Source organism: Schistocerca piceifrons, chromosome 3 (genome assembly GCF_021461385.2).
Source record: "Schistocerca piceifrons isolate TAMUIC-IGC-003096 chromosome 3, iqSchPice1.1, whole genome shotgun sequence".
Lineage (NCBI taxonomy): Eukaryota > Metazoa > Arthropoda > Insecta > Orthoptera > Acrididae > Schistocerca > Schistocerca piceifrons.
This window is the reverse complement of record NC_060140.1, coordinates 779906717-779933023: the sequence shown is the minus strand read 5'-3', so window position 1 is coordinate 779933023 and position 26307 is coordinate 779906717. Positions and strand designations below refer to the sequence as shown.

Genomic DNA, 26307 nt, shown 5'->3' with positions numbered 1-26307 from the left:
ATAGTCGTGCTGTGTGTGGATATTTAAATGAATTCTTCAATGGCCAGGTAATTGGCAGAGGTGCTAGTAGGACGTGACCGCTGTGATCACCAGACCTCATGTCACCGCACTTTTTCCTTTGGGGATTCTTCAAGGTTCTAGCTCAACCACCCGGACGCGAACCACCTAGAGCTCCAAGCCCTAATAGAAAGCACTGAAGCTCAAATAGTTGTAGGTACAGAGAGCTGGCTAATGCTGGAAATAAGTTCAGCCAAAATTTTTTCAAATGCTCTAACAGTGTTCAGAAAGGATAGATTAAATACAGTTGGTGGAGGAGTTTGCCTTGTAGCGAAATTGAAGTAGATAGTTTGTGTGAAAAAGTATGGGTAGAAGTTATACCTGACAATCGAACTAAACTATTAACTGGATCGTTTTACTGACCTGAGTAAAACAGAATTAATATCTGGCGTTCCCCAAGCAAATTTTATAGGTCCTCTATTGTTCCTGATCTATATTAACGACAGGAGACAATCTGAGTAGCAGTCTTACATTGTTTGCAGATGATGCTGTCATTTACCGTCTTGTAAAGTCATCAGATGACCAAAACAAATTGCAAAATGATTTAGATAAGATATCTGTATGGTGCAAAAAGTGGCAATTGACCCTGAATAAGGAAAGTGTGAAGTTATTCACATGAGTACAAAAAGAAATCAGCTAAATTTCAATTACGCGATAAGTCACTCAAATCTGGACACTGTAAATTGAAATAAATACTTAGGAATTACAATTACAAATAACCTAAACTGGAACGATCACATAGATAATATTGTGGGTAGAGTAAACCAAAGACTGTGATTCAGTGACAGAACACTTAGAAGGTGCAACAGGTCTACTAAAGAGACTGCTTACACCACGCTTGTCCGCCCTGCTCTGGAGTACTGCTGTGCGGTGTGGGATCTGCATCAGGTGGGACTGACGGACGACATCAAAAAAGTACAAAGAAGGGTAGTTTTGTATTATCGCGAAATAGGGGAGATTGTCTCACAGACATGATATGTGAATTGGAGTGGCAATCATTTCGTTGCGACGGGATCTTCTCATGAAATATTAATCACCAGTTTTCTCCTCCGATTGCAAAAACATTCTGTTGGCACCCACCTACATAGGGAGAAATGATCATCATGGTAAAATAAGAGAAATTAGGGCTCACACAGAAAAATTTAAGTGCTCATTTTTCCGGCGTGCCTTTCGAGAGTGGAGCGGAAGAGAGACAGCTTGAAGGTGGTTCATTGAACCCTCAGCCAGGCACTTTATAGTGAATAGCAGAGTAATCACGTAGATGAAGAAACAAAGAGGAATTGATGGATCACATTTAACATGCCACAATCACATCAAGGCAATGCCAGGAATCTTTGAATGAGTTCAGCAAAACAACGACGTTACCAAGCTTGTGTCGCATCAGAGGGTCGCCAATTCAAGTACCTGCTTTAAGTAAACAATGTCCTAGCTACAAAAAAGGCACTTTTCAGGGATGACAAAATTAGTAAAAAGACTTTCTGTACATGAACTAACAGCTGTTGACGGGTTTGTTCCAGGTACATATTATCACGAAACTACAATGGATGTGTCAGTACCCCAGTGGATTCACCCCCGAGTGGATTCGCCCTCAGGCCCCAGAGTGGAAGGCTGGTATGCTACCACTGAGCATGCCTTTGCTACATTACGTTCTGTGGCAGGCAAAAAATTCGCGGTCATGCATTATCGAGAACATCTGGCAACAGGGCAATCCCGAAACAAATCTGAGCACATGGCGCCAAGCTTCCGTAGTTTAAAAATTGTGCTTTGTCGACCTACAAAACATTAGTAATTTTGGTTCTTCCTGCATCAGCTATCCAGGGTTAAAATTGTATGACTCGATTTTTCTCATCCCTGTATATCTGAAACCCTCTGATGTCCCTAGATCTCTTCCCCACATACAATCTTCTTTCACAATTCTTCAACAAAAGCACCTGCAATGATTAAACCATGGTTTTTTTTGTGAAATTTTACGAAGTGGCTTCGTCTTCATTCCTTTCCCCTTGCCAGTTTTCTACTATAGAAATGTTTGTCTTGCTTAAAAAAATTCAAATTTATTTTATCTCATCATACAGTCTTTTAATCTCTTCTTCATCTGCAGAGCTAGTAAGAATATACATTATCACTATGATTCGTTTGAGTTTTGTGTCTTATCTTGGCTACAAAAATGCGAACACTACATCTCTCATAGTGGTTTACCCTCATTCCTATGGCCTTGTTCATTATTAAGACCCACTCTAGCACTATCACTATGTCATGATATTAAAAATTGTGTACTCACCTGATCAGAAATTATGTTCCCTTCTGCACTGCATTTCACAAATTCCCATTATAAACTTTAGCCCCTAGATTTATCTTATGAAGTTCTCTAACCTGCCTTCACAATAAAAGGATACTACATTCTGTGCTGTGACCTAAAGAACACCAGATTTGTTTTTCTGATGGCAATATTTTCCTGTGTAGCTCTACCCAGAGATTATACTTCTGAAATATTTTGTCCACAATTATTCCATCAGCATTAATCGATACAGCACAGCTGCCAAGCCATTGTGAAATATAATGACTGTGGTAACATGTAGAATAATACATGCAACTTGGGTAGGTAGGTTTGGAATAGAAAACACCAAAATTATTCAAGGAAGAGAAAACTAATTCCTTCTTTCCATTATTTTGTAGCAAACCTTTAGTTTATGAAGTAAAATTACACTTTTTAAAATACATGTAATAGAAATATCTACCTGCTTCCTCGAAAATTCATTTCTTCAATTTATGCTCCATAACCTTTTTTCCCCCTCTCCTTTTCTCCTCAACAAAAAGATGTATGAATTTCAGGAAAAATAAATAGTCACAGTTAAATGATACACATGTAAGAAAGCAAATACAATTTAATTTAAATATTTTACACTATTTTCAACAATTCTTTCACTATGAAGGCTGGCAACTCTTCTGTCTGCATGTAAAGTACAGAGGCAGAGGAGGAACTGTGGCAGTCTATGGCCATATGTCCACCGTCATTGCTTTGGCTGAAAATAGAAAACTTTATTTACTTAAGAAGAAAAACTAGAAGAGTGACTTTACTGTTTTCAATTAACACATAGCTACCTTTGACTGGAATGTAGCATTGAGGTCCGTCTCACAATTCGCATACGCCATTCCAAGACCAAATCCTGTACCAAGTATAAGTGGCCAAGGCCTCCCTGTAGACCACAAGATTATTCATTAGTTCATAACAACAGTAATGTGTAAACTGTTAAAATGCTAATGACAAACGTATTTTTGTAACATCCCCAAAATTGAAAGAAAACACACACACACACACACACACACACACACACACACACACACACACACACACACACACAGCTTTAAAGGTTTATTTACATAATACTGTACCTACATGGAAGTGGGCAGTTCAACTTTTTCCATCAGAAGTTTTACCTATTGTGTACAGATTCCAAGACAAAGGATTATGCAGTTGGAGGGGGAGTGACTACACAGTTTACAGAAACATATTAAGGCATCAATACACAAACGTAGGCTCATTACCATCTTCTAGGAGCAGAATTCTTGAATTGCTGGATACATTTTATACCATCACACCAAAACGAGGGAGGGGAACAACAACAACAACAACATATTCTTGAATGCTCATTTAGTCCCACCTTGTCTATATAGGGAGTTTAACCCTAGAATGGGCAGACTGGGTCTCTCAGAATCTGGCAGATTTTGTTTTAAAAATATCCACAAACCAGCCCATCTGTTTACATTAGATTTTTCTGCTTTTGCACTTCTCTTGTTATACTGATGTGTACAATAAAACTGCTTGAAAATGGCTCGGCAGCGTCCACTAAGTCAGGATGAAATCGAGAAACTTTTATTGGAAAGTCATTGCTTGTAGATCCTAATTTTGTTACCAAAATTCATCTTTACACAGAAAGTGGGTTACCAACAGTTGGACAGTGAAGGTAACGTCTTCATATCACTCAGAAATATGAGCAGACTAATCAAAATTGTCTATCAACTAGTGCAATTGGTTGTGATCCCTCTTCTGGTAAATTGCCACCTTAATATTTGTCAAGCGATGGACAAACTAAGTGTCTGAAAAAGGTTACTAACCAAAATGTCCACTTCAGATCTCACAACATAATTACAATTTGCCTCACGTCAGTTGTGAAGCCAGAAAGGCTAAATCACTATCAAGTAACGAGAACTGTTCACTGGCGATGCTTTGCTCAATTTGATATTAGCGAGTATAAATACTTACATAGATCACTGAAAACCCCAATACTGCAAGAAACTTTACTTCAAGGCATTTCCAGCATTCTTCACCAACGCAAAATGAATATGGAAGAATTTTAGGACACTTGGGACCCAGGGACACACATCTTTCCTCCAAATACGTAACAGTGAATATTTCATTTTCTTCTGAGCTGTGTTAGTTTAGAAAATATTCATACAATAGAGGAATGTAAAAATAAGTGGTAAGTTGCTCCCGATATGTGAGATGTTACGGAGGGATTCACAAGAAGCTGCAGAAGTCAGCACCAAATGTATATCATAAAGGGAGCAATGAAGAAATTGCAATCATGGCCATATGGGTAGATGAGTTTTTTATTTTAACCAATACTGAGAGCCAGATAGAATTTAATATGCATGATTTAGGGGAAATTAATCAATAGGGTCAATCCATACCAAGTGGCCCAAGAAAAAAATAATTGGTTGCTTGACCTCAGAAAAATTTTATATTTGCTGATACAAACAAACAAAAACATTATGTGTGCCAGATGCCCCTGCAACAGTACACTATTTTGGTCTCGACTCGCAAAACTTTGATTTTCCAATTTTAATGTCAGGATTTCTTTTTTTTAAATTCAGTGAATAGTTCATTTAAATTACCCATTATTAACCTTTTTTGTCTTTGAATCTTAGAATCATTTTCTTTCACAGAAACACAGTCTTTTTTTGCCAGACATCAAACGGCTGTTATTGTCATCGTCATAATACTTAATAACTTTATTGATTGTTTCCATCAACCAAATCAGATCATTTTACTTTTGTAATGCTGGTAAAATTCCCTGTTCTTTTACTAATTGCCTTGTTAACTTAACAAGACATTCTGACGCATTAAATTCATCACCAACTTTTGCTAGACTCCAGGAATTTGGCAGTAAATTGATAATCTTAATTTTATCCTCCTTGTTTGAAGTACTGCTTTTAGTTTTTCTATCAAATCATCATATTCGGTTGGTGAAGTTTTAGAACTTCCTTCTGTTTTAGTACAAATTGTATTTTGAAATGAAACTTACAAATTCTTTTTGACTGTAGCTGCCACTTTCTCAATTTTGACTTAGTTTTCTAATTTTACTAGCAGGTGATATACCCAGGATTTCACAAGCTGTATCTACTTTTTTAATGGTTGCTGATAAGTCACAAAATTCTGTATCTGAGGTTTCATTATCCTTTCTCTTGTGAATTACAAATATCGTAGAATAACATGTTGGACACAATGATTTTCCTGGTAAGAGATTGACAAAAGGGCTTTTATTTTTAGAATAATGATCAAGTGTTATTTCTCACAGACCTTTTGTTATAGGTTTCTTATGTTTCTCAAAAGGGTCCATGCAAGACTGACCAAAAAAGTGATGAAATTTTTTAAAGTATTTCATTTCATGGTACTTGCATGTTAATTTGACATCTGGGCCAACTCTTAAGTAAAACAACACTTTTTCTTCTTCTTCACTGTAATCTTCGATTAAAGTAATGTCTTTAGGATACACTCCATAAACACTTTTAAGACATGCTTCATTAATAATAAAACCAACGGAACACTGAGACACCATTTTTCAACTGCACACTTCAAGAACTTCTAGCTAAATAAGTGTGAGTAGACAATTGTTGGTGTAAGGGGGAAGACAACAATCAGACTTGTATAGGCTTGCAGATGCAATTGTTAGCCTGCTGAAACAATTACTACAGCATTGTTTCGACAAATAATCATTAGCTAGTGTAATGTGGTGTGTTACATTTGCAACTGGTATACTTTATTTGTTTAGCCTACCAGATATCGCAGATGTTAAAAAATGTATTTTTGACTCATGTTTGTAATCTTTTTTTCCCTTAACTTCAAATTGAATCTCAGATTTGAAATTTATACTGAAGTTTGATATCATAAAGGTCTATTAACTGTGAAATTTTCAGATTTTTATCTGGTCCCCCAACAAAGATAAATGGAAAAATTTAAAAAATCCATTTTTTAAAATAGTGTATTTTTTAAGGTAAGCTGCTCACCATTGATACTTTATAAAAAGTTACTATACTATACAGTGCAACAACAGAAAAAACATTAAAGCTGAGAAATTAATCTTTCTTTTGAAAACTACTGTTCAAAAATGGAGTTTTTTTTAATTTGTAGCTGATAACTTTGAACTATTAAAAACATATTAAAGAATACATTCAGCTAAGTGATAATGATGTTAATTTGTAGCCCAGAGCGTGTTGAACTAAATGCATTTTATCTGAAAGCCGTAGGACAATCCACTACTGAATAGTTGTAAAAAATGTAGGTGCTTGCAAATACGAAAAAACGCATGTGACCTGGAACAAATATGGCCACTATTTCAAAATAATAAACAATAAATTTCTTCAAAAAATATTTTGTTACTACTGAACATTGGGAAATTCACCCAGCAAATACAAAATTTTTCTGAGATGTTCAAGCAACCAGTGCTGGACCACTTGGTATGGATTGACCCAATATTTACACATGAAGATTCTAAGAAGGGCCAAGAGAGAAGAATTATGGATTGATCAATCTCTGTACACAAGGAAAATCTTAGCAAAGTTCAGTATGGAAAACTGTAAACCTATTTCTACTCCTATGGAAAATAATGCAAAACTGCTAATAACTGATGATATGAAATGTAAGGAAAGTGTACCTTATTAGGAAGCTGTAGGAAGTCTACTGACTTCCAGACCAGACATTACATTTGCCACAAATGCAGTAAGCAAGTTTTGCAGTGATCCAAGAGAAAAGCACTGGATGGCAGTCAAGAGAATATTCAGATATTTAAATTGAACTGCTGATTAAAGTTAAATGTAATGGAAATGTAAATTCGGAAGGATACAGTGATAGAGACTGGGGAAATGAGCTGGAAAGCAGACACTCCATCACTCCAAGTTGTTTTAGACAAATGGGAGGATTGATGTCATGGTCATGTAAGATACAAAGAACTGTTGCTTTGAGTGCTGTAAAGCTGAATATATGGCCTTGTCCTCCACTGTCCAAGAAGCTCTTTGGACCCATACACTGATGATGAAATATAATCTCATCCAACACTAACGCCAACTGTGGTATTTTGTGACAGTATGGGAGCTATTAAACTTGCAAAAAAGTGACCAATGTAAGATCCAAACATATTGACATAAGGCATCACTTTATAAGACATCATGTGGAACAGGGAAATATAATCCTCAGTTATCTATGCACAGAAGAAATGTTATCTGATCTCCTAACCAATCTTCTCACTAAGGACAAATTTCAGAAGCTGGTGAAACATTATGGTTTAACCTGGGGTGTATAGTGTTCAGTATCTGAAAAATATTTGTTCAAGGACGAGTGTTCGGGATATGTGAACAAACATTTTCCAGCGCGCATAGTGGCGCTCAAGATATGATGCACAGAGTGCATTAGATTCTGTGGAATTTACATGTTCCGTGTTTGTTGAGGGCAACGTAATATATTTGCGTAGCCAAATATGTGTTGTGCGAATAAAGCATAAGTTTGTTTTGTCCTTTAAATAGCTGTTCTTGTCATTTAGCTGCGTTAATCTGCATGAACTACAGCACTACCATAAATGTCCTTCCTCAGGTCACTGAAGATTTTAAAACTACATGGTGAAAGATCGGGGCTCTATGGAAGACATTGCAGTGTTTCCCAACCAAACTGCTGAAGCATAGCCTTCATCCTATTGGCACTGTGAGGGTGGGCATTATCACGCAACAAGATGATACTGTCAAGTAGCTTTCATGGACATCACAGTTTCTGCAAAGTCTCTACATAGTGCTGTGCATTGATTGCGTTTCCACGCTCAAAGAACTGATAAGCAGGGATTCCCTGCAGTTGATGTGGTCATGACAATACCGGAACTAGTGCGAGCAGCTTTGGATTTGTTTGGCAGGGAAGGTGTGGGACGTATCCACTGTTGGCCTTTCTGTTTGCCCTTGGGCTTAAAATGGTGGCACTGTATTTTGTCACATGTAACAATACAGGACAGAAACACATGCTATTCCTCTTGGTACTGCATTAGATGGCTCAACTTTTAGTGCACTTATGACTTGGCACTATGGTGTTTCCCTGCCACAGCAGTGACATTATTGAAACGTAACAAGATTGGGGTCACCTGCCACACGAGTTGTGTCTTATGGTTGGTGTCTGGTTTTAATTTGACTGCCCCATACAGACTGTAATAATCTCTGGCTCTTTTTATTGTTTGTATGCATTGATGATAGCAACATTACGCATTTATTCTTCTTCGGTGCATAGGGCACCAGTGTGAAATTGTCACAAAAACCAAATATGGATTAAATTATGGCTTCCCTTTTTTTCCTCAGTGTTCCCTGTAAAGTATTCTAGCAAGATTGTAGTGTGTCAACCAATTGTCAAGGGAAATAATCCATCCTGTTACCTAAACTTACTCTAAAAGTCTGAGCACAAACTTGTCAGCTGTGTTACTCACTTGGGGGGAGAAAAACTGTCCCTTCAAAAATTCTTTGCGTAGTGTGTTTTTGCATCCTCCAAGGTAAATATTTTGATCGCATACTTTTCAAACTTTGAAAGAACATACACTGTGAAAGATGACCACAAAAAGATATTAACATTCATTCACTGTTAGGTATGGCTTTTGACAGTAACATACCTAGTTTTATCAAAGTTTTATGCAAACATTTATTCCAGCAATGTCCTTTTTGCTTTAATCCATATATGCCTTTCTTCAAATGCCAAATTCTCCTTTTCCCTTGATAAGGTCGTTTAACTTCATCAGGTGGAATCACATATATGTATTTGCTTTTCCAGCCTTCCATTCAGGTAGCCTGTTTTCACATTCATTTGATGAATTAATAAGTCTTCTCTTACTGCAAGAGTTAAAAGGTATCTTAATGATGAACACTTCACCACCGGTGAGAATGTTTCATTGTAATGTATTTCTTCTTTCTGGGAATATGCTTTAACTACCAATCTGGCTTTGAATTTTAGTATTTCACTCTCTGGATTTTTAATATTAAACACCCATCTTGTTCTTAGTGGCTTTTTATTTACAGGCATGTCAACCTATTCATATGTATCATTATCCACAAAAGATTGCAGCTCCTTTTCAGTAGCTTTTTTCCAATCTTGAGCATTTGAATTTGCTAAAGCTTGATCAACTGTGATTGGTTCATTGTTGATTGTTTGGGCAGCACAAATTTCATACTCTGGATATCCTTCTCATTTTGCTATATGTGAAGACTGCCTTAAACTGACCTACGTCTCCTCAATTTGATTCTCGCGTAGCACCCCAGCTTCCTCTTTATTCTCATCTTCCTCTGTTTCAGTTTCCATCTCTGTTTCAGCATTATCACAAATTATGCTTTGTTACACTACTGTATCATTTTGACTACTTTCCTTTATTTTAGGTCTATAAACCTCTAAAAATACTACATCTCTACTACTTATTATCTTCTTATTCACAGGATTATAACGTCTGTAGCCTTTTGAATCCTCACAGTAGCCAACAAAAATATATTTTTGAGATTTTGCATCCCATTTTCCTCTTAATGGTTTTGGAATCTGAACCATGGCTTCACATACAAAGACTTGAGTGCTTTAGATCCGGTTTCTTCCCAGTCCATACTTCATAAGGTGTCTTATGTCTCACAGCTTTGGTAGGTGATCTGTTAATTAAATACACTGCTGTTGACACAGCCTCTGCCCAGAAACACTTAGGTAGCTCAGAATCGCTTAACATACTTCTTGCCTTTTCTACAGTGGTTCTGTTGGCTTGATCTGCAACTCCATTCTGAGAAGGACTGCAGTGAATGGTAGTCTGATGCCTAATACCCATTCCATTCAACTGTTCCTTAAACCATTTGTTTACATATTCTGATCCATTGTCTGATCTAATAATTTTAATTTTCTTCCTAGTCTGTCTTTCAACCATTTTCCAATAAACAACAAACACATCATTCACCTGATCCTTGCTACTTATGTCAGGAAATAGAAGCTACCTCCTAAGGATTTTATCTCCATAGGTCCACAGAGATCTGAGTGTATGAGTTGCAAGACTTTGGTAGATCTGCTCTGACTCGATTTCAATGGCAATCTAGCAAGCTTCCCTTGCAAACACACCTCCCATTGGATGTTTTCATTCCATAATTTTTCATCCCAGTTGCCATATTCTTCAGTGAAGTCATACTTTTCCTATTCAAAGGTCCAAGTCTCCTAGGCCACAAGAAACCTTTTGCAGCATAAAGAGAGTGATTTCCTGTTTCAGCAGTATTTTGAACTGTATTCATTTTGTAAATACCTCTTACACTACTTGCAGTAGCTACAATATCACCACAAGATTTTATCACTTTGGCTCCCTCTATATCGAAGATAACTTTATTACCTTTCTTTACTATTTCGCTTACTGACAACAAATTAGTTGCAATATTCTTTACATAATGTACATCTGAGCAGTAACAATTTCCTTTCCCCCATTCACAAGCAAATTAATATCCACTTTTTCCGCGAATTCACACCTTAACTTACATCCGTCAACTGTGGAAATTCCAATGTCAGTCCTTGACTGAACATCATACAAACCTGACTGAGCTTTAGTAATGTGCACAGATGCTCCTGAACCTGTGAACCATTCTGCATGATCGTCACCCGCTTCAATAAAAGAGTGAAAAAAAAAAACAGAAAATGCCTTACCTTTATGGGTAGTCTTTCTCTCAGGACTACTAGAATTAACATGCTTCTTTTCTTTTATACTTAACTTTTCCTTACAGTGTGAAGCAATATGCCAAATTTTCTGGCATCTGAAACATCTTACTGGCTTCTTCTTCTTGTACTTAGAGTACAAAGTCGACACTGTTTCCTTTTATGAAGCATCAGAATCTGGTTCACTCTTCATGTCCTGTAGAATCTTTACTTTAACACTATCCGCTGTAATGGGTATTCCCCAACTTTCCAAAATCCATAATCATTGGCGAATATTTCTCTGGTAGTCCAGCTAACAATAAAGCTCCAATCTATTCACCCGAATTTTCAAAACCAATATTCCTCAGACGATTGGAGATTGAAATTATTTTATTCACATATTCATTCACGCTTTTACACTTATTCAATCTTGTGGTTATCAGCTCATGAAGTAATCCTACTTTTCTGGTTAAACCACCATCTTCAAATGCGTTTTTCAGTTTGTCCCATACCTCCTTTGCTGACATAGCCATTTCTATGTGAACATAATTCACCAGATCAATCAAAAGGATTAGTTTTGATTTCGCCTTCCGATCCTTAGTAGCAAAACTTGATTCCGTAGGTTCCAATTTACCATTTACGATGTCCCTCAAGTCATCCAACTGCAAATATGCCTCAAAAGCAAATTTCTAGGTTGCGTAATTTTTGCACCCTACAAGCCGCTCTATATTTGCGGTATCTGTGTTGTTACTAATTTTACAGTTATTTTTCTTCTTCTTATAGCACACACAATCCAACTTTATATAAACTTCTGCACACCTTTTGTGCAAATACACATCACCTTAAAGCTTATTGTTTCACTTTAACTCAGTAGCTGGGCCCATAACCTGCCGCAGTTTATGCAGATTAACGCAGCTAAATGCCAAGTAACAACTATTTACAGGACAAAATAAACTTTTTCTTTATTCGCACAACACATATTAACACATTTGGCTACACAAATATATTAAGTTACCCATCAACAAACACGGAACATGTATATTCCACAGAGTCTAATGCACTCTGCACATCATATCTTGTGTGCCACTATGCATGCTGGAAAATGTGTGTTCACATATCCCCAACATGTGGCCTTCAGTTTCAGTCAAACACAGACATACAAGAGTGGGTGTAGTTGTGGATTAGTCTGCAGCAAACCACATTCTGTGAAACAGGAATTGATCATCTTGTCTCCCAGTGGGATAAATGTCTTACTGCATGTGATGATTACTTCTGAATGGAACCATTCCAAGGGCCTGTTATGCCGGGTATTTGGTTTTCATGTGACTGCCCCTCATATAACTCAACAAAGAGTGAAGTGGGTGTGGTTGATGCTGTGTGTTCAGAATATAATGTTGGAAAGCAAACATGACACTGGTTATTGTGACATTTTATGCCATTTATAACAGTGCTGGTATGAATAAAATTGTAGAACACAAAGCAAATATGACTGAATATTTCAAGAACCTTATTTTCTCAAGCAACTAGGTTTGAAATTAATAAAACCACACATGACATAGAGAGCTACCCACAAGAATCACTCGAGGAACATTCACCAGCTGCAGCATGCTCTCTGGGATTAAAACTAACAAAGTGGGTCCAGAAGTCAAACTAGGTCATTGTTGCAAAAAATTCTAAAATTTGTCGAAAGTGGCTGCATCTGTGCCATTCTGCGACATTATATGAAGATTGTGCAGAAACTACAGATCAGTAAAATGCGAATTATAAAGAGTAAGAGTTGTTTTAAATTGCACCACGCACTGAAATGTGTAACACAGAGACAGGGTTGTAGCCCATCCCCGATGTTATTCAATCTGTACACTGAGCAAGCACTAAAGGAAACAAAAGGAAAATCTGGAATAGGAATTAAGGTCCAGGGAGAAGAAATAAAAACTTTTAGGCTTGCTGATGACATTGCAATTCTGTCAGAGACAGCGAAGAACTTGGACGAGCAGTTGAATGGAATGGTCAGTGTCTTGAAAGGAGGATATAAGATGAACATCAACAAAAGCAAAACAACGACAATGGAATGTAGTTAACTTAAAATCATGTAATGCTAATGGAATTAGGTTACAAAATGAGACACTTAAAGTAGTAAATGAGACTTGCTATTTGGGCAGGAAAATAACTAACGATGGTTGAAGTAGAGAGGATATAAAATGCAGACTGGAAGTGGCAAGAAAAGTGTTTCTGAAGAAGAGAAATTTGTCAACATTGAGTATAAATTTGTCAGGAAATCTTTTCTGAAAGTATGTGAGAGGAGTGTAGCTATGTGTGGAAGTGAAACATGGATGATAAACAGTTTACACAAGAAGAGAAAAGAAGCTTTAGGAATATGGTGCTACAGAAGAATGCTGAAAATTAGATGGGGAGATCACTTAACTAATGAGTAGGCACTGAATAGAATTGGAGAGAAAAGAAAGTTGGGACACAACTTGACTAGAAGATGGTAGGGCACATTCTGAGACATCAAGGGATCAACCAGTTTAGAGCTTGAGAGAGGTGTGGGGGATAAAAATTGCACAGGGAGACCAAGAGATGAATACAGTAAGCAGATTCAGAAGGCTACAGCTTGCAGTAGTTACTCGGAGATGAAGAGGCTAGCATAGGATAAAGCAGCATGGATATTTGCATCAGACCAGTCTTTTGACTGAAGACAAACAACAACAATCCTAAATTCATAACTTGCAAGGACATACACTTAACGTTCCAAAAAATGGCTTTAAATGTTATTAATGTCCCGATTTTCACTGGAATAACACCTCATTTTTAAAGAAATAGAGAAGTATTTTGGCACTGCTATTTAAAATTTATGTCTTGCTCTGGAACATAAATAAAATGTTGGGTCTGTCAGATCCAGCCTTGGCCCCCTCCCGCCATCCATTTTAATGTTAAAAACAGTGTTCTATATTCTTACAGGAGGCAAGTCTGGTCAAATATAGGTAAGAGATCCTATAACCATCTATCTGTGACCTAATGCTTGTTGAGATATGGGCAGAAGAGGAATACCAGGAGGGGGGGCAGGGGTGGGGGAGGTCGGAGGAGAGAGAGAGAGAGAGAGAGAGAGAGGGGGGGGGGGGGGGAGGAGGCCACATGAATAGTGCTGTTGGGTGTAGAATACATATGCTCACTGCTGGAAAACAAAGATACTAAGGTCAGCTGAATGAGAAGATCATGCTACTACATCTCAATGACCAATCAATGACCCAAATGTTTGCATTAGGTAGGACATGGGGTGCTGTCCCGTCATGTATAAACTGAATTTACTGTCTTCAAGAGTAGCATTCTCTAATAGCAATGGTTATTTGGCACACAGAAATTGGTGATAAACAGCCTGTTAATTTGTATGGCTTACTGCTGGTCCTATGAGCCTGTCACCCATAATTTCAGCCTGCATATTCATGCTAAAACGAATCTGATGCCCTGCTTGCCTGATGATTTGATGGTTAATACTTGCCCACAATGGTTATTGGGGCAATTTATTGTCCCTTATCCCACTCTAAACACCATTCCCCATGCAAAATGCAAGTGGTGAACTACGGGATCACCTTAAAATCCACTGGCAGATCTGTGTACTTGTCGCAGCACTCACTCACTCATATTTAATATGCAAACTGTGTACAGTCAACTATGATCTCATCCTTTATGACAATGATACCACGTCTCGAAGTCACAGGAACAACCTGATAAACATGTTTTAAGATGTAATTAATGGTGAGAAAATTGATCTGTGTAAATGATGTGTGTCAATAAATGCTATCTGCCTATTTGCTACACCACAGAAGAATATCAACTCTTCCACTTCTCGCATGGAATACTAAGACTTCATTTCACTGTAAAGTTGTTAACAAACCACAAAATCAGCAATATTAGTCTGACATCAACACAACCTCACAACAATGTGCATTGAATGGTTGAGACAGGAGACAGTCTAAGTGCTATGCGTGACGTCAGCTACAGAGTATAGAGACAGTCACAAACAATAACAAATTAGCCATTAATGTCAATAGAAAGCCACTTTACATGGACAGTTCTCAAAAAGCAAAATGGCCCACATCTCAACAAGCATGTTTCTGGACATATTTTTATGCCACTATTTTGATGTTGCTAGTTTTGACCAGTATTATTGCCTGTAAGAATATAAAAAGTCAACATTTATAATGTAGAAGTATGTTTTAAAAGACTGTTGGCCCTCTCCATGTCTGGTTTTTTTAATTTATAGATTGAACTATAGCAGTGTACTGTACACTTTCAGAGGATGAAACTTTTATTTTGCAATGAATAGCACAAAAAGGCATTATTATCATCATTGTGGAAATGTGAATGTCAAAATAAGAGTGAACAAAAAATGTTACCCAAATTATATATATATATATATATATATATATATATATATATATATATATATATATATATATATATATAGAGGGAAACATTCCACGCGGGAAAAATGTATGTGTGTTTGTGTTTCTATCGACCTGCCAGCGCTTTCGTATGGTAAGTATATATAGAGGGAAACATTCCACGTAGGAAATATATATCGTAGGAAATATATATCTAAAAACAAAGATGATGTGACTTACCAAATGAAAGTGCTGGCAGGTCGACAGACACACAAACAAACACAAACATACACACAAAATTCAAAAGCTTTCGCAACAAACTGTTGCCTCATCAGGAAAGAGGGAAGGAGAGGGAAAGACGAAAGGATGTGGGTTTTAAGGGAGAGGGTAAGGAGTCATTCCAATCCCGGGAGCGGAAAGACTTACCTTAGGGGGAAAAAAGGACGGGTATACACTCGTACACACACACATATCCATCCACACATATACAGACACAAGCAGACATATTTAAAGACAAAGAGTTTGGGCCAAACTCTTTGTCTTTAAATATGTCTGCTTGTGTCTGTATATGTGTGGATGGATATGTGTGTGTGTGCGCGAGTGTATACCCGTCCTTTTTTCCCCCTAAGGTAAGTCTTTCCGCTCCCGGGATTGGAATGACTCCTTACCCTCTCCCTTAAAACCCACATCCTTTCGTCTTTCCCTCTCCTTCCCTCTTTCCTGATGAGGCAACAGTTTGTTGCGAAAGCTTTTGAATTTTGTGTGTCTGTCGACCTGCCAGCACTTTCATTTGGAAAGTCACATCATCTTTGTTTTTTATATATATATATATATATATATATATATATATATATAAAAAACAAAGATGAGGTGACTTACCGAACAAAAGCGCTGGCAGGTCGATAGACACACAAACAAACACAAACATACACACAAAATTCAAGCTTTCGCAACAAACTGTTGCCTCATCAGGAAAGAGGGAAGGAGAGGGGAAGACGAAAGGAAGTGGGTTTTAAAGGAGAGGGTCTGCTTGTGTCTGTATGTGTGGATGGATATGTGTGTGTGTGCGCGAGTGTATACCTGTCCTTCTTTCCCCCTAAGGTAAGTCTTTCCGCTCCCGGGATTGGAATGACTCCTTACCCTCTCCTTTAAAACCCACTTCCTTTCGTCTTCCCCTCTCCTTCCCTCTTTCCTGATGAGGCAACAGTTTGTTGCGAAAGCTTGAATTTTGTGTGTATGTTTGTGTTTGTTTGTGTGTCTATCGACCTGCCAGCGCTTTTGTTCGGTAAGTCACCTCATCTTTGTTTTTATATATAATTTTTCCCCCTTCCATTATATATATATATATATATATATATATATATATATATATATATATATATATATATATATATATATATATATATTCAAGAATTCTTGTGTCCCAATTTTATATTTAATTTTAACAGAGGAGGAGGAAAAATAATTAAAAAGCAAATGTTACCAAATAAGATGATCTTTCCAACAATGATTGTTAATACCAAGAGTTCTAAAAAATAAAGCCTTGCAATGATGTTGTCAACATATGTCATTTAAGATTATGTTATTTATTCAAATAAAGGTGTCCTACGCTTCTTATCAGATGTTCATTACTGTCATTTTTGTTCTGTAGCAATTGTAGCCACTGCATTGAGGTGATGATTTTCAATGTACGATGCAACTGATTCCCATGCTTTCAGCAATTCTCTTATTGATCCAGATTGTCGATTTGCTGTTACAATGTTGCCACCGCCACCGCCGAAGAACTCTTCTCCACAACTTCCTGCTGTGAAAAACACTGCAACTTCACAAGCACTATGGTGATAATTTCCTCTACAAGCTCATCAATATCATTGTTATCCTCTTCTAGCCCCATGCTCTTGGCCCAAGCTGCAATCTTGTTGATTACAGGCACCACAGGTACTGACCCAAATGCTTGAAGGTCACATACAACAACGAAATCTGGCCAAAGCTTCTTCCAAACAGAAGTGAGAGCTCTCTTGGTAACCCCTTCTCATGCCTTTTCAATCATCTTGATGCAGACAATGATGCTAAGTGATATTTCCAAAACTCTCAGAGTGAGATTGGTAGCTTCAGTCAACTCATAGCAATACTCAAAGAGTGCTTTAGTGTAGAGCTTCTTAAAGTTAGAAACAATCTGCTGGCGCATAGGCTGGAGTAACAGAGTTGTGTTAGGAGGCAGAAATTGGATCTTGATGAACTGAAATTCTTCAAGGAGGTGGTCTTTTAAGCCTGGAGAATGGGCGGGAACATTGCCCATAACGTGCAAGACATGGAGTAGCAGATACATCTCGAGCAAATATTTTTTCACCAGGACCAAACATTTCATTGGTCCAATGACAAAAAAGATTACACATCACCCAAGACTTGTTGGACCTCGACATCACATTTAACCTGCTCTTCTAGACTTTACATTTCTTGAAGGCTCGTGGAATTTCTTAATGGTAAAGAAGCAGCAGTTTAATTTTCGAATCGCCACTTGCATTGGCACAGAATAGCAGCGCAAGATGGTCTTTCATTGGCTTGAGACTGGGCAATGCATTCTCCTCTGATGTTACGAAGATATGCTTCAGCATCTTTTTCCAGAATAGATCCGCCTTGTCACAATTAAAAAACCTGTTGCAACAGATAATCTTCAGAATCTAAGAGCACACTGAAGTTGCTGATGGAATTCTTTGCTGCCTTTGTGTTGGAGCTGGCTGCTTTGCCATGCCTCAGAATGCGAACCACCCACGGCTTCCCTTAAACACTTATTTTGCCACTGATGATCCTGGTGTTTTCTTAATGAGGTTGGCCAAAATCATTCTTACCACCGCAGTAATGATGTTCTCGTTAAATGTTGCCTTGCAATTGTTTTTCATTTACCCTTGTAAAGAGCAACCTTTCCACACTGTCCAGAATATGAAACCGTTGTTTATGGTACTTTTGTCACTCCCTTCGCTGCATCTATCTCCTTACTCCTGTCCTTGTTGTTGGCGATAGTGCAAATAGTTTATGTAGGTCAATTGTATGTGCGTGCTAAATCAGGAACACTCACACCACATTTAGGAAGGTAATTTTCTTTGTCTTATGGTTGTCTTCTTTCGACTTTATCTTCGGTGACATTTCTACGAATCTTATTAAAATTTACCAACAGAAAAAACACTATGTGAATATAAGTTCAGAAAAATGTGTGATCGCAAGCTGTATTAAGATGGCAGAAAATGAGTGCTAAACCCAGACTGCAGTGCATACTACAGACATTGTTCATATGCTGCTGTCAACAATGAATAGGTTGACATTGTTGAATGTTTCCCCTGCTGCACGCGAATGGCTGGTGACGCCACACTAAATCGTCATCTCATCATCACTTGTTATGCAAAACATCACTCGTTAAGCAAGTCATTTTCAACAATTTGTTTTGTTTGTTATGCAAGTTACACATTATGGGAGGTGCTCGTTTACTGAGGTTCCACTGTACTATTTTTGCCAAACGTTCACACAGCACACATATCCTATCTACATCTGTTACTCATCTGCCACCCGAGTAGGAGCAATTACGGCAAGAACTGACTTTCCTGAATAATAGTCTAGAACTTCAATTGTAGCTATAGCTATTAGCGGACGAGTAGTTACAATTTAATTTCAAGAACCTTTTTAAATTCTTTTCCAAGTACATAGTGCTACATTTACAAGCAGAAACACTATAATGTACAAGAACTTTTAACAAAATTAATGATATCAAACAACACTAAAGGGTGCAGTTTATCAACTTTCAATTCACAACGAAGAGCCTCTGAGCACTCCACTGAGCTTGTTTTTTGTGAGATAAGTAGTATATGTTAAATCAGAACAGACATAATTTATTCAAGTCATAGATATGATAACTGTGTCAAAATGAGTCAACACAAAGAAGTGAATTGAAATGAAGCAAAACTGTATGGAACACAAGAAGTTCTGTCATCTTAACAGTAAGATTTCATAGAAGTTGTATGTATTCTGTTTGACTATTATAAATGACATTATCAGTTAGAGACTTTTGGGAAGTACAACTTTGAAATAAAGTGATTATTCTAATCTCACTATGAAATTAATTGGTATGTTGCCACACAGAAAATGAAACTAAACATCTATCTGCGGAACAAAAGAAATAAGTTACAAGGCCTTGTGTGTCCTGGCAAATAATTAGTACTCAGACTGGGTGAAAATTTACTTGAGAACCTCATAATGGAATTAAAATTTAGTGAAGGTAGTGTGATGCAGTACATGTTTTCCCACGGTTTAGGCTAGCGCTAGTATATGGCGAAAGGCACTCCGGTGTTTATTCATAAAAATTAGGAAAGTAGAACGCTTCTCACATACTGACAAGAGTTTAGAATCCGACCAAGTCTGATAAATATTCCTGACCACAGAGCAAGTAATATAATAGTCCTGTAGAAAAGTATGGTATGAACCATTAAGCTACATGACAGTTGAACTAACTGTGAAACTCTGCAACAAATGTTTAATCACATTTTAAGTAGAATAGGATCAAATTCTATCTTCATTATACCCGAAATTATTATTATTATTATTATTAATATTAATATTATTTCTTTCTTTTCTCAGACATTATGTCTGGTTAAAAATGGAAAGTGACGCGGACCTTGATCAAGCGTGACTTCCTTTTAACTGTACGGTATATGTTATATTGCATTTAGGAATTTTCGGGTAATTGAACATGTATCAATAATTACGGATTTCTGTAGTTGTATATATAAGTTTGGATGTAGCTGTATTGCATTGATGTACTGGTGGATATTGTGTGGTATGACTCCTGTAGTTGATAGTATAATTGGTATAATGTCAACTTTATCCTGATGCCACATGTCCTCGACTTCCTCAGCCAGTTGGATGTATTTTTCAATTTTTTCTCCTGTTTTCTTCTGTATATTTGTTGTATTGGGTATGGATATTTCAATTAGTTGCGTTACTTTCTTCTTTTTACTGGTGAGTATGATGTCAGGTTTGTTATGTGGTGTTGTTTTATCTGTTATAATGGTTCTGTTCCAGTATAATTTGTATTCATCATTCTCCAGTACATTTTGTGGTGCATACTTGTATGTGGGAACGTGTTGTTTTATTAGTTTATGTTGTATGGCAAGTTGTTGATGTATTATTTTTGCTACATTGTCATGTCTTCTGGGGTATTTTGTATTTGCTAGTATTGTACATCCACTTGTGATGTGATCTACTGTTTCTATTTGTTGTTTGCAAAGTCTGCATTTATCTGTTGTGGTATTGGGATCTTTAATAATATGCTTGCTGTAATATCTGGTGTTTATTGTTTGATCCTGTATTGCAATCATGAATCCTTCCGTCTCACTATATATATTGCCTTTTGTTAGCCATGTGTTGGATGCGTCTCGATCGATGTGTGGCTGTGTTAGATGATACGGGTGCTTGCCATGTAGTGTTTTCTTTTTCCAATTTACTTTCTTTGTATCTGTTGATGTTATGTGATCTAAAGGGTTGTAGAAATGGTTATGAAATTGCAGTGGTGTAGCCGATGTATTTATATGAGTGATTGCTTTGTGTATTTTGCTAGTTTCTGCTCGTTCTAGAAAGAATTTTCTTAAATTGTCTATTATTATTATTATTATTATTATTATTATTATTATTATTATTATTATTATTATTATTATTATTATTGGTGACAAAAGCATCATATGAGTCATTCAAGATTCCATTTTTCTTTAAAGGATGAACTGTTTGGTTCTTGCACTTGCCCAATGATGGCTTCATGCTTTCCAATCTTAATTTTCTAAATTCAGTTTCTTTATAGATTCAACAAATCAGTAATTGCCAAGGAATTGTATATGCTACAGTTGAATGTCTGAAATGAATGGGAATGCATGTCCCAAGAAAACTATTGGGGATATAGGATAACTGCTAACATTGTAACACCCTAATGCTGCACCAACGCAGCGTTATGTGGTAACCTCTGCTAAAATTTTATCTTTGTAGATTCTTGTATTGAGACCAATACGTCTCTAGAATTACTACAACAGCTGTACATCTGCAACATGTTTTAAAATTCTTTTCAGCACACATCAATAAGCAGGAAGACCTAGAAAAATATACTCCAACAATGGTTATCACATAAAACAAACTTAATTTTTTTCTTTTTTTCTACACCGATAATTAAATATACTGAAAATGGCTAAGTAAGAAACAGGGGGAGGGGGGTACTACCACAATTTGAATTGTTACACCTGATGACAAAGTCTTGCTTACTGATTATCTGTCAATAATCTTGCTCTCTCCCCCTTTTCTTTTTATTTTTTGTTGTTGTTATTTATTTGTGAAATACCCACAGAAAATCTGTTTTCGTTCCTCACTGTAAAGGAACATTGGTGTTAAAGCAAAGAGTAAAAGACAGTTATTTTATGAATGTTATAGTTACTTTTGCACATCACAAATAAATTCCACATGTCTTATCAGCCCTGCTTCAACCTTTTTTTATTTAAGAATTGTAGGAAAGTGGAATATGCCCTCTCATCCATCATGAGCCACAATACTGTTTATAAGCCTGATCGTATATATATTCATTCAATTTCGGGAAGGAATTAAAGTCACTTATATAAACATTTGGACTCTACAATGGATTCACAAAAGCTTCCCTGTAAGGATTCCATCAGTTTCCCCAATCATGCGCAAATACTGATGCATATAACTATGCAGTAAACAAAATCTTCATAATAGTCTTACTTCCTGTTCCTACTGGATACATAACTATACTTTCTCCTGTCAAAGCAGACATCAACAATGACAGCACCCTCCAAACAAAAATACACTGAGAGGAGGTCCTTTTCTGCTCTTGAACTCCGGTTTGCACTCATCTGCAATGTGCAGCCAAGTTAGAATTTTTTCTTTGGTAGTGAAGGTGAGGAAAAGCAATCCATTGACTCTCACATATTCTGAAGTGTTCATTGACTCTTACCGGTTTCACGATGATCACAATGCAGTATAGAAAGTTATAACTTAGTTGTGGCACTGTATCGCACTAACACCCTAAGGGCTGTACTTTTCTTTTAAGTGACTTACAGCTGACTACAGCAGTATGTCATCTTGTGCAGATAACAGGAAGCAGTGCTGCCATCCGTAATAAAGCAATTTTTCTGCTACCTTTGTTGGACTTCTCTTATTTTTATTATAATTCTCATAAACTAGAATGTAATTTTAGATGTAACCGGCTTGGTAGTATACAATAATCTTATTTTAAACATATACTTTTTACGTTTCATCTGTAACTTACTTCTGAAGAACAGGACTGAGAATGTGGCACCTATCAGCAGGCCTCCACCTGAAGAAAGAATTGTCACTTATTGCATCAATGTGAGATATGGAGCATTATAATTTATTACCTCACAGTCTATGTATTATTTGCACAGTCCAAGCTGACACTTGGTATGTTGGCTGTTACAACTGACCGTAAGTGGTAGAACCTTTTACAGCCACTTCCATCAGCCACTTCGTTGTGTGTCAACTTGGACTACATGAATATTGTCACTAAGACACACTATTGCAGATCAGCGAAGTAGTTTTTATCACTCCATGGCTCAACAGAATTACCATTAAAACTGAACATATTATTTTATTATTTTATGTATTAACAGTTTCAAATACAAACACTTTCCTAGGAACAGTTGATACATTACACTCAAGAATACTACCAAACACTATAAGCCACCTCCAAAAATGAGATGCACTCAATTTTTAATATACATCAAGCAGAAATGGGCAACACCAATTTCAGAAACAATTTAAAGGCACAAAGTACACAAGAAACATTACATGTTTATAAGACTCTTAAAAGAACTTACATACCAAATAATTACCTAACAATTAGTGAAAAAACACTGGAGTAACATTTAACATTAACAGAAAATTATTTCTGAAACCGTTCATATCATTTTGCTGATTCATGATCAAACTGTTAACTTCCAACCTAACCTAGACCTCAGGCTAAACTAAAGATAAGTGTCACCACAGCCTACGCTCCAAGAACTAACTCAGAGACAAAATAAACAGTTTCAGTGTTCTGTTCGCACATATGTGACATCACACAGCACTTCATGATATTACTGAAATGAAAGTAGCACCAGATATCAATAAATTTAGTTGATTTGAAAAAAAACTGGAGGTACGGGTGCTAGAACCAGGTTATGAATCTACCAAAACATTTCATGAGATGGAAGTGTGGCTGGGTGGTAGGGTGGGGTGGGGGCAGGGTGGGCTTGGGGAGAGGGTAACTCATTCAAGGCTCCATTAGCAGACAGACAAAATGATGCATGTCATAGCACAGTTACTTTAAGTGCTCATGAGACACTTGGAATCACTGCCAGTCAGAAACTGTCATGGTTGTTTACTGCTGTGAACATTTTTTTGTGAATTTTGAGTGTCACACACATTTTTGCTATTCCGTGGTATTTAAAAACTGGAAAGTGATCTGATGTAAAACAACTGAAAGTGTAAAAACAGAAGTTTCTGATGAAAAATTTATTGCTTCTACAGTAATAACCTAATTGCCATTGGTGACAATGATGTGATGAGGTGAAACAAGGAAGTCATTACATATTCAGTCTTGTACTACCTGAGGCAAATGACAGGCTGGTTCCATAAGTATTAATAGCAAGCTGGGGACTAGTGTAGCAGGGGATACAACCCGTCGGCTTTGGACAAAGTCGCCAAACGAGAAGCGATTCTTAGTGTTGTAGCTCCATTCAGTGGCTGGTAAGTGTTTTTTGGCTTTTTAAAAACATCTCACGAGATAGAATAAACAGATCCACTTTATTAAGCAATCAGTAAAAAAACGAAACTGAAACATAACAGCAAAAGCGAAAATGGTAAACTGCTCTCTGGCGACTTGTGACGTCATTGTCCAAAGCCGACGGGTTGTATCCCCTGCTACACTAGACCCGCAAGCTGTAACCCACCATAGGGAACAGTAATTATTCAAATACTGTACAGTATTACCCAAGCTAGTGGAATCTTTTCACACTTATTAAAACATTCTTGGCTGTTATGTCACAGACGAATTTTTTATTGAAACTCAATGTTTCACCCCCTTCTACAGAGAGGTCATTCAAGGGGGTTGCAGCTCTTTCGAAGGTGTGGTGCACTACCTGGCTCATAACTGATGGGACCTAAACAATGGGTTTCAATAAGAAATTCATGTGACCACAGCACAATAACCTAGAATATTCTAATAAGGTGACATTTCTCACCATAAAAGTTTGCAGTTTACAGTTGGATCTTTTCAATGAAGAGGGGTTAAGGCATTGGACCTCATGTTTTAGACACAGCAAAACAATATCTACAGAGAGTAATAAGAATTTGTATTCAAGGAAGAATGATAATACTTTTCAGTTGACTGTCAGTAGTATGCAGAACATTGTCTTATACATGTCATTTGAGAAATGAGTGTAAAAATGAAGTCAGATGGAGGCTTGCTGTTAAATATGCTCAAGGATATGACTAATACCATCACGGCATGTTGACACTCCGATTACGTTCACTGTCCCATTTATAAATTGACATAACTTTACAAATGTGTCCTTTTACTACAACACTGTGGGAAACTTTGTGACATCAGCGCCACTTGACAACTCTTACAATTTTTTTTTATCTCGATCCTCTCATTTCGGCCTACCGAAATATAAATGAGGACATATGAATGAAATTTATCAATGGGGTTATCAAAAATAAAATTACAGTTGGTGCTCTTTTTCTCACAAACTCAACCACCTGAAGACTTTTAGTAACTAACTTCGGCAATTTTTCTTGTTTCTTACACCAAACAGATCTTAGGATAGTTCCAGCAGAAAATGTAAACATAGACTAATGCGAAATGCTGCATAGTAGAGCCCTCACGTAATCAAACAATGAACAGCTAAGATTACAGGCTTACTAGGTGCAGCAGTATTACAAACGCATTGCCTATTTATCACTTCGGGCTGAAGCTCTGTCAACAGCACTGACAAACCATTACAATCACCACACCATCAGCGTCCGTGAAAACGTAGTGCCAGTGTCATCTTCCCGTTATCCTATCCACTAACAGTCACTTCCCAAATTAACCTCCGCTTTGACCTCATACCTGCCATTAAATTCCCTTCTTATACTATATTTTAACAATCTAAAAATGGAATGACTGTGTGTTTGTCTCGTCTTATAAATTCACCGAATCCAAATCAGACCCCTGAAATTAGCTGAAGTGTTCTACCAAATCTTACCAACAAATAAAAATACGAAAGACCGGCTACCAAGCCAAGTACCTAGGACTGCTTAAAATATCGTCCGGAAGTACAATTGGTACCGATAAAAAAATGTTCAGATTTTGCTACGACTTACCCAGTTTCAGCACAGAATCTGTAAGACACTTATCCCATTTCTTTCCTAATTCGTCTTCAGACAGCACAGGCGTGGACATCTTGTGGTTGCAACTGCAAAGTTAACCCGATAATCACAAGTCAATGGTCTTACATCCCAGATACACTGACATATTTATCTACGGACTGCGATGGAACTTCTGTAAATTTGTCTCACATTATAAGTGCCTGAAGAAATGAAATGAAAAACAAAGTAAAAAAGATAATACAGACGATGTAATTTAAAACGGAGCAAATAAAAGAAAAAATACACACACACGCACAATTCCTTGGAGCTTCTGAATAGTCGCAGGTCGCAAACGGCAGACACTTAAGTACTTGTCACAATCAAATAATAGGGCTTTTAAAAGCAAAAAAACGAATCGTGCATGCAATCTAGCGATAGCAAATAAAATTGCCTTACACTGTTTGCAGCACACCACTGAAACAAAGAAACATTCTAAAAATGGTGGTATTTTCGAGATGAAATTTCTTGGAC

At 37.0% G+C, this 26307-nt stretch overlaps 1 protein-coding gene across 4 annotated transcripts; it reads right to left on the bottom strand.

Moving 5' to 3' along the window:
• Positions 1-2921: 2921 nt before the first annotated feature.
• LOC124787765 (MICOS complex subunit MIC10-like) lies at positions 2922-26282 on the bottom strand. Of its 4 annotated transcripts, none has more exons than XM_047254647.1 (5): positions 26233-26282; positions 25792-25883; positions 22694-22741; positions 3157-3251; positions 2922-3077 (listed from the first exon to the last, which is right to left on the bottom strand). In XM_047254647.1, exons 1-5 carry the CDS (start codon positions 26265-26267, stop codon positions 3066-3068), a joined length of 282 nt encoding a protein of 93 aa, XP_047110603.1. In that variant the 5' UTR covers positions 26268-26282; the 3' UTR covers positions 2922-3065. The 4 variants fall into 4 exon arrangements, with proteins under 4 accessions (XP_047110603.1, XP_047110604.1, XP_047110605.1 ...); XM_047254648.1 differs by lacking the exon at positions 26233-26282 and adding an exon at positions 26085-26216 and having other exon boundaries at positions 25792-25997; XM_047254649.1 differs by lacking the exon at positions 26233-26282 and adding an exon at positions 26093-26206 and having other exon boundaries at positions 25792-25997.
• Between the last annotated feature and the right edge of the window lie 25 nt (positions 26283-26307).